The 9,972-nt window shown below is 39.1% G+C and overlaps 1 protein-coding gene across 17 annotated transcripts in view; it reads right to left on the bottom strand.

Moving 5' to 3' along the window:
• The window catches only part of LOC109098710 (SRC kinase signaling inhibitor 1-like), a 113,029-nt gene that overhangs the window by 4,849 nt on the left and 98,208 nt on the right, over nt 1-9,972 (bottom strand). For 12 of the 17 annotated variants that reach the window (XM_042719844.1, XM_042719848.1, XM_042719850.1 and 9 more), the window contains 4 exons: nt 9,712-9,864; nt 5,846-5,905; nt 4,995-5,744; nt 3,652-3,771 (listed from right to left, as the gene is read on the bottom strand). In XM_042719844.1, the coding sequence (XP_042575778.1) occupies nt 3,652-3,771; nt 4,995-5,744; nt 5,846-5,905; nt 9,712-9,864 (1,083 nt within the window). Of the gene's footprint in view, nt 1-5; nt 360-3,651; nt 3,772-4,994; nt 5,745-5,845; nt 5,906-8,886; nt 8,890-9,711; nt 9,865-9,972 lie in introns of those variants that run through there. The other 5 variants (XM_042719860.1, XM_042719846.1, XM_042719847.1 and 2 more) reach the window with 5 other exon arrangements.

Raw genomic sequence — 9,972 nt, 5'->3', positions numbered from 1 at the left:
GGGGGTGGGTGTTGAGGGAAAAAGTAGGGGGGATAAAGGACAGAAGAGTAGGTAGAGAAGAGCAGAGTAAAAACTAAGAACATTTTTGGAGGCTTTTACGGTTTGGTTGTGCTGCAATACATCATTATTCTCTCTCACAAGACACTTTCCCTTAGGAATGAATGAGGCTCTGGCGAATATTGACAGCTGCATGATGTTTTTTCCTTAAAAGTATACAGGATTGACTAGGAGGAACTGGGTAAAGGATTGTGGGCTTCAGTCAGGATATGCTGATGGAGAAGTGGTGGTGAAGACGGCAGAAGAGGATGTGGACAAGCTTCGGTCAGGTCAGGTTGGTTTGGGTCGCTCGCTTCTGCTCACTGGGTCAAGGAGTTGGATGTGAATGGTTCCCATGAGGGCCGACGAAGGATGGCAGGTAGCGGTGACAAAGAAGAAAATGCAAGAGGAGGGGGACAATGGGGGGAAGGATGAAGAAAAACACAGGACAATGTTATTCAGGCTAGGATCATTCATGCATGATGCTAGCCTGGTACACAGCTCTACGTGTGGATTTCACCACATTAGGGTGAATCCACATACATTTATAACACCAACAATGCATTATGCTAGACGAAACTGACCATTTGACAAGATCTTGGTGGGTTTATTGAACATGAGTGTATATGCGTCTCTATTACCATCAGTCACTCGCAAACACTCTTTTGGTTCCTGTGTGACAGGACGCTGAAAGAGTACCATTGAGATCTGCTCAAACTCTAATCAGTTGTGAGGGAGATGGATGGACAGCACAGATACAAGGAGTGAAGAGGAGAGAGTGATGAGGGTGAAGAGAGAGCCCGTGTCTTTCCACATGAAGTGCCAATTATTCCACCCTGATAGAGCAGAAAAAGACTCTCCATCTCTCTCTCGCCCTTATCTCTCTTCCCTTTAACCTTCTCCCTCTCTTTCATTTCTCTCACTCTTTTCCAAACCTGCTGGCCCATGTCCTTTTCACAGAGCCTTCTCAAAAAGTCCCTGGAGAACACAACTATGATGGAGATTAAAATAGCTACTGCTTTTGCACAGTCATAAGGACTACATTTCCCTTTTGGCTCCATTTCTGACTTACTTTCTCTGCCCTTTTAAAATGTATGTGCCACAAGCTCATGTAATTGAGATAAAGCTGTTCAAGGAAGTCATATGTGAAATGAAAATGGGTGCTAGGGGGTACACAAACAACTTCAGATAGAGATAAAAAAGATACATTAACGAAATATGTGAAAAAAAGGTTTTTTCTTTTTTTTTGTATTTACTAAATTGAGAAAACCAATTTTGTCTGCAAGACTTGTGATTACTTCATTCTACTGGCAGCATAAAAGTGTAAACAACAAGTAAAAAAACTTAATTTTAAGGTCCAATTCTCACTATTAACAAACCATTAACTAAGACGTTTTCCTCAGTAAACTAATTTGCTGCTTATTGATAGTTAGTAAGGTAGTTAAGGCAAGGCAAGGCAAGAAAATTTATTTTATAACAGAATATGTGCTTTATAAGTGCTAATAAACAGCCAATATGTTATAATTGGTATGCTAATAAGCAACTAGTTAGGTCCCTAAGTGTTACCAGAAAATTTTTTTTATATAGGGGTTAATACTTTCATTTAGCAAGGAGGATCCATGTGACAGTAAAACATGAGGGGGGGGGGTTAATACTTTCATTTAGCAAGGAGGATCCATGTGACAGTAAAACATGACAGTAAAGACCTATAATGTTACAAATGGTTTCTGTCTCAAATATATGTTTTATTTAAAAAACCCTGAAACATGCATTACAGTTTCTACAAAAATATTAAATAGCAACATTGATAATAATAAGCAATAGCTCATGAGTACCAAAAATATTAGAAGTATCAGAATGACATCTGAAAGATCATTTGTCACTGAAGTAATGGCTGCTAAACAGAAAACGGTCATTTTAATATGTAATATATTGTATTTTTGATCAAATAAATGCAGACTTTGTGATGATCATAAGAGACTTATTACCGACCCAAACTTTTGAAAGGTGGTGTACATATAATTTACAATTAGTCCAATAAAGACAGGGAGAAGACGTGAATCAGACCAAAAGAGAGCAGTGATGTGTTAATTTCCTTTAAGCAGTCAGAGAGAGCAATCATTTCAAAGATGAAGTTTTTTGAGAGAAGGCTAGAGTACAAAACTAAATAAAATGTGGATGAGGCTGTGAGGCACAGTGAAAGAAAGGCACAGCAAGCAGAAAAAAAGCCTTATTGAAATGATGAGAGTACGGGTGAAAAGATGAGTGTGCATAAATGTTTGTATCTATTTGCCACTAAAAGGGTTAAGACAAGAAGGAGATATACGCAGTCCACTTCAAAGGGAATAATTTGCTGTTACACTGACAAGACTAAATCCTGATCATATCCAGCTTAGCAGGAGTGCCTATAACAGCAAATATGCTCTCCTGTAATTATAGTTGCAATGAACCCTCTGATCTTTCTCGCTCTCTTGCCAATATCTGCTTCTCTCTTCCTTCCCCATAAAAGATTAGATTCTTTTCTAATATTCATGGCCTGTTGAACAGGGGCCAGATTTATTAAACACAGAGTGAGGAGATTTACAGAGCACCGCATATCTATCTTTTCCTTACCTACAGCACACAGGCCCATAGCTGTCCATGTGTGCGTGTCTTTTTCTTCCTCTGATCCGTCTTTCAAACCCTACCCTGTTTTCTCCACCTGTCTCGTTCACTTCGCTTATGTTGTGGAGCTCACATTTCCCTAGTCTCTGGCTTCATGCTTTCTCTCTCCTCCTTCTCCTGAGACCCACCTGTCTCTGGTTTCTTTGTTCTGTTAGAGGGTTTTAAGTGCACTTTAGAGTCCCAGATGTTCTGCTATTGACGCTCCAATTCAGTTTTTCAAAGCGTCACTGCTAGAAAGTTCTCTCCCAGCCTCACTTCACTTGTGACTGACACACACAGTCAAACATATACACACACGTCTCTCCTAAGGCTCTCGGCAATAGTCTGAGCTGAGGAATCTGAGCTCTAAAATGCCCTCAGACAGACATTATGAATTGGTTTCAAGCAGAAAATAATCTTCTTAGCTTTCAGCAAACCATTTTAAAAGTTAATAAAAACTTGCACACCAGTAAAGCTAAGAACAAATCTAAAACCATGTTCCATCCAAAACCAAGACTGAAAAAAGAACAAACCAAATAGAGAGCAAGACTAGAGACTAAACTGGGACCAGACTAAGCGTAAATCAACACTTAGGCTAGATTAAGACTTGAACTAAACTCTAACTAAAACTAAATAAAAGACTAAGACCAAGTTAAATTTTTAGGCTAAACTAACAACAAACCAAAACTAAGATTAAAGATAGAACAAAACTAGACTGAGATTAGACTGCATTTTCTGCAAGGGGTATATAAACTTCTGAGCACAAGTGTGGAAGAAGATAGATAGATAGATAGATAGATAGATAGATAGATAGATAGATAGATAGATAGATAGATAGATAGATAGATAGATAGGAATGACAGAACAATACACTGGATAATAGAAACAAAGATGGAAGCAAAGAACAATGGACAAAACCGCAGAATGATAGAACAACTGATATACAGGACAACAGACAGACAGAAAGACAGATCATACCTGCTGTTGACCCTGGTTCTTAAGGAAGTCCTCTCTCTGTTTGCTTGTTTTGCTCTTTTCTGATCCGCTCTGCTGCAGGTGCTTAAGACGAGACAACGCCTTTCCACCGCCAGTCTGAGAAGGATTAGAGAGAAGAGGAGATAAATCTGTGCACTATATTTGGTAATATTTTCCATCCAATTTCCAACAGTGTATTTGCCATCACCAGCAGTCAGAGGAAGTGCTGGAGGAGAATAGTGTGCAAGACAGGCAGGAGGGTGATGTGTTTTTAATAGAACACATGCATCTCAGCAAAGTCCTCTCATTCATTCTCACACACACAGACACATATGGCCTATAATTTCTTGAATTAAATTCAGAAAATATAAATTATACGCCTCTGCACGCAAGTTGATAAAAGCTCTCAGTGCAATACAAAATAATGAACGCTTTGTCTAGTCTTTTCTCTCTCTGAATATATTACCTACACAAGATCAAGCACTAGACCAAAGTCTAGAGCCACAACCAGCCAACAGTCCTTTTAAAGCTTCAAGGGAGCCCATTAGCTGTGTGTTTTATGCAAACGAGCGCCTCGCTGAACAAGGGGCTCTGTAAGAGGATCTAATGCTTGCAATCAGGTGGAGCTGCCATTGCCAGACTCCATCTGTCCTATGAGAAAAGTGTGCAACAAACTAGAGCAAGGGCCTCGAACACACCAGTTAGAGGAGGGCTGATGCAATGCTGGCTTGTATACAAATGTGTGGGCTGAAAGCATCGCAGTGGAAAACACAAGTGACTTCATCCAAATCCTTCCCTTCTATCACTCACAGAGATCAGCCCTGTTCTCAGCGGAGTTGTGCAATACACATGACGTCTGGTGGATCGCTGCTTCATAGCAGTTTATCCTGACAACTAGTCTCTGAAGACGAAAGACAAATGTGAGAGGAGACAATACCGCATAAATTACACAACAAAATCACTTGAGTAGTTACGAAGAGCTTCCCTGGGCTTTATCTTTCTATTTTACGAGAAAACCACATATGATGTCTTATGTACCAGAGGAAAATAAGACCAGGGGAAAGTAATCAAATTGCAAAGTCATTTTAAGAGGAGAAAAAAAAGAGTAGGCTAATAAAGAAGAGGAGGAAACAAGAGAATTTATTGTGCGAAAGATACAATATGTATTTCTAAAGAGGCTGGAGGCAAACAATTTATCAAAGCATTTGCAAAAGAGAACAGACTGATCTAGTTGATCAACCCAGCGGAAGAGACCAGAAACCTTCCACCAGACAGGAAGAAAGAAGATGGAAAAGACAGAAAGACCAGGACTGAAGAAGATACTGAAGGTTAGGTTGAACCTTGGCTGTGGATGTGCTGATGCAGGATGGTTTTGGTGGGACAGCGGGTTTGTTTGTGTCTCCTCCGTCTGCTGTATGTTGAGTGCTGGTGGATCTCTTGGTGGAGGAACTCTGCATCTGGACGGACGCTGGGAAGATGTTCCCTGTGTGAGGATCAGTGCTGAACTCCATCAGGCTGAGCTCTAGCTCACGGATGGTTTCCTCCAGACTGTCCAGACGACGGTATGTGCTGTGGCATATGTCTTCCTTTTCCCCTCCAACGCCTTGAGTGCGGATCAAACCCACTTGAGATGTCTCTACGGGCCCGTTTTGTGGTGAGACAGACAATGTAGTGTCCGACTTTCTCATTCGCTCTTCTTTCTTTTCTGTCGCTGCCTCGAGAGACTCCTGAACCCTTGGCTCCCTCCTCAGGGGCTGTTTAATTGCTCTCTCGCTTGTTAAGGGCGGACACGACTGGGTCACATCCTGGACGGGACTCTGGAGCTCCCTCTGGGCTGCATCCAAGTCTTGTAATCGAGGGACTTTTTGGCTGGCTGACAAGTCTTGTTTCCATAGCGGCAGACGGGGAGTCCTCACAATGTGGCTGAAGTAACTTACTCTGATGTCATTTCCAGTGTTATTGTCTTTGATTGTCTGCGTGCTGTCAGACCGCTGGGTCTCTGCTGAGTCCTCAGAGGGGGACATGGGGAGAGAGTTACACTCAGTTAAGACTATCTGGGGAACTGGAGTGGAGGACATCTCGTGCTGCATCTGCAATTTAGCAGGAGTAATTGGTATAATTAACCCATGAATGTGAATCAAAAATGTATGAAGTTGTAAGGTTAATGTAAAGGTGGCTAAAATAAACTTACCAGAGATTTCTCTGTAAAATCACTGGAGTGGTCATCACCACCCTTAGATGCAATCAACTGCTGGCACATATGTAGCGTAGCACACATACAAATACAAAATTAAATAAAGAAATCACAAATATTTAAACACATTCAACCAAGAATAGTTCACTCAAAAACCATTCAGCCTTCATTTAATTTTACTCATATTACTTTTATTTACTCTTTTTCATGTAATTACAATGTTTCAATGTCTGAATTCAAAAAATGCAAAAGAACTATAAAAATCCTTCAAAATAGTCAATTTGACTCATGCTAGTCTTGCTTTGTGAGGAACTGACTACAATCTACATAGTTATTCACTCATAATCTTATCCTCTATTTGAGTTGTTAAAGGGATAGTTCACCCAAAAATGAAAATTCTGTTATTAATTACTCACCCTCATGCCGTAAGACTTTCGTTTATCTTTAGAACACAAATTACGATATTTTGATGAAATCTGAGAGCTTTCTGACCCTGCACAGACAGCAACACAACTGACATGTTCAAGGCCCAGAAAGGTAGTATGTACATCGTCAAAAGAGTCCATGTGACATTAGTGGTTCAAGCGCAATGTTATGAAGAATACTTTTTGTGCACAAAGAAAACAAAAATAACAACCTTATTCAACAACTTCTTCTCTTCCACACACATGCAATGTGGTACTCTCATGAATGGCTGTGGACTGACCCGGAGGAAAAGAAACCTTTGAATACATTTATTTTTGTTGTTTTTTTTTGCGGACAAAAAAATATTCTCGTAGCTTCATAAAATTACGGTTGACCCACTGATGTTACATGGACTGTTTTAACAATGTTCTTACACCTTTGTGGGCCTTGAACGTGTCAGTTGCTTTACTGTCTACGGAGGGTCAGAAAGCTCTTGGATTTCATCAAAAATATCGTAATTTGTGTTCTGAAGATGAACGAAGGTCTTACAGGTTTGGAACGACATGAGGATGAGTAATTAATGACAGAATTTTCATTTTTGGGTGAACTCCCTTTAACTTGTGACTGAATCATGAAGTCAGTGAGCTGAGCTCGAGAGCGTGATTTGTGAACAAATCATTCAGACTAGTTTTGTAAAACGGATTAACTGATTCAAAGAAATAACGAAAAAAAATCTAAAGAATCAATTATAAACCAGCTACTCCTCTCAAGAACTTACATTATTATTACTTTTAGTATTTAAAAATATTCTGCAATTAGATGACTTTCAATATGGACTACATTTATTTTATCTTTAATGCTTTTGCATCCTTTTTGAATCTTGAAAGTTTCGGTCCCCACTCATATTACTTCATGAAAAAGAGCCTAGTAAAACAAAACGTCTCCTCCTTTGTTCCTCAGAAGAAAGTCATATGGTTTTGGAACGACATGAGGGTAAGTAAATGATGACAGAACATTAATTTTTAGGTGAACTACTTCTTTTAAAGATCACAGAGCTTTGCTTCTGTGCTCACTTAAAAATGTAAAAACTGAAAAATAAAAAAAAATCTGGGCAAGAGCTACAACATTGCAATATAAACAACTTTTAGCTTCAGTGGAAGAAATTAGAAATTGGGCATTTCAACACAAAACTGGCAAGTGCACACACACACACACACACACACACACACACACACACACACACACACACACACACACACACACACACACACACACACACACACACACAAACACACAGTGTACAGTATGTGGTGATTGTGTAGCTGTGATCGTGCTCACTGTGATGTGGGAATATCAAAGAGCATCCTTGGTCTTTAGTTTAAGTGCAGTGAGTTTTCTTTGTCTATATAGAAGTACGACTAACATTTCAGAGAGAAACATATAGATTCATGTGTGTGCATGAGTGTACAACAGCAGTCCACACTAGCTCGCAGCATGGGTTGTTACCTGTCCAGACGAGGACACATGGGGCAACAGCTGTAAACTAGAGGGAGTAGGATATTTCCTGGGAGAGGGCAGGGGGAGAGTCAAATGTCGCTCAAAGAGCTGAGCATCAGGGAGATTGAAGAGAATGAATGAAAAATATGGGATGCACAATATCAGTTCAGACCATGACATTTCAGGATTTCCCATGAGAAGATATAAAGACTCTAAAACTCAATCATTTAGGTTATGCACATTCACATACTGTATAGAATTGTAAATCCCATAATTTATTAAATCAAATTTACACCATATGACATAATTTGATGGAACATCAGAAATGACACACTGTAGCTTTAAACAATGTTTAGAGATCAGCTATTTCTGTTCATGAATGTGCATGTAGTGTGCGGGTGTTACTGAGTTATGGGTTTGTTTTGAGATGCAGCTTGTGAGCTTGATTAGGTTTAAGAGGGAGGTGAGTATGGTGTCACGGCAGCAGTGCCCAGATCTCCACAGGTCTCCACATGCAGTAGGGATGGAGGACAAGGGACATCTGCTTGCTTACCCTGTCATCCACTCAACCAAGACAACAAAATCTGTCTGCTTGTTGGTGTTAATGAGCCTTGTAGTTTGTGTGCCATTTGTATGTGTGCATGTGTTTGTGTTGCTGCCCTGAAGCAGGTCAAGGAAGCCTAAAATCAACACCAACACAGCTCAAGCAGTGTCAGTCAGGAGAAATGCACTGTTATGGCCCCATGGCAAAATGATAATATGTAAATGGAGACAGCTGGGGAGAGAGGTTAGATTTTTTAATTGTGCATCAGTTAAACAAATCTATTTATATTACATTATATGACATTTTGTGACATTTACATGTTATAATAATCTATTGCAAAAAAATGCTGTTCTTTTGAACTTTAAAACTATGTAAAGAACTGAATATTAAGAAGCACAACTTTTTTTTTTTTTTTTTTTTTTAATTGATGATAATAACAAATGTTTCTTAAGCAGCAAATCAGCATAATACAGTGATTTCTGAAAGACTGGAGTAATGACTGCTGAAATTATATTTAGAAGTATATTAAAATAGTTATTTTATTAAATAACAGTATTTTATAATATTTCACAATATTGCAGTATTAAAACACTTGCTTAGAGAACATAAGAGACTTCTTTCAAAAACATTAAAAACTTTTGAACAACAGTGTGTATGTGTAATATAATGTAAAATATAAAATGAAATTTAAATTAATTATAGAATTTACAAAGACTGATTATTAATAATGTGTACTGCTTTTAGAAATATCCAGTGTGTGTTGTAGGTATGACAGAACATCAGTATTACAGCAGGTACTGTATATGAATTTCTTTGAATTTCCTTCCTTAAATTCTAATTTGAATTACAGTTCTGCATCCTTTAAATTCAGTTCAAATTCTGGAATCTAATTAGTATGTAAAAGGCATTCCCAATTCAATTTGAGTGGTGCATAACCCTGCTCTGAAGTTGCTAATGCATCTAGAGATAAAGTATATGGGTAAGTGAGATGGCATATATTAGATGTTATGGTTGTTGATTCTATGTACAGTTAAATTAGACACAAACGGTATCCCACAATATACTCACCAGTGCCTAACTAACAGCACTTTACATCAGTACAGCACACAACATTGTCAAACCACTCATTTGAGCTAAATAGTTCATGAGCCAAAGAGCACAGACAGAATTTCAGATCTCCTGTCTGCTAATGTGTGCTTAATGAATGAGTGAACCTGCAAACTGGTAGAAGCCACCAATATGTGTGTGTGTGTGTGTGTGTGTGTCAGTGTGTGTGAATGTAATTGCACAGCTCTGTGGGTGTACACCAGACACATCTGGTGCGTGTGACATATGGACATTAATCACCAACATTAACACTTCAGCCGTGAGGGTACACATGGTCAGATTTGACTCCTCAGGTAATACATGTGCTCACCTCTAGCTCAGCTGCTAACTTCTCCTCGTTGCCCTCCTCTCGCTCTCCACCAGCGATGGTCGGAGGGGTGGAGGCCGGTCGGGGGACTTCAGATATACTCCTCCTCAGCTTAACGTGTGGCTTCTGAGAATCAGTCTCCTCTGATTCTGATTTCTGTTTACATACACAAAGACAAATGGACAAATCTGTATATGCAATATGCATTTTTTTTTTTTAAAAAGGAGACTTATTTCAAAAGAAAAAAAACATACATAAGCAGAT

Source organism: Cyprinus carpio, chromosome B3, assembly GCF_018340385.1.
Source record: "Cyprinus carpio isolate SPL01 chromosome B3, ASM1834038v1, whole genome shotgun sequence".
In the NCBI taxonomy this organism is placed as follows: domain Eukaryota; kingdom Metazoa; phylum Chordata; class Actinopteri; order Cypriniformes; family Cyprinidae; genus Cyprinus; species Cyprinus carpio.
The sequence above is the reverse complement of the archived record's forward strand: the minus strand, read 5'-3'. Positions and strand labels throughout refer to the sequence as shown.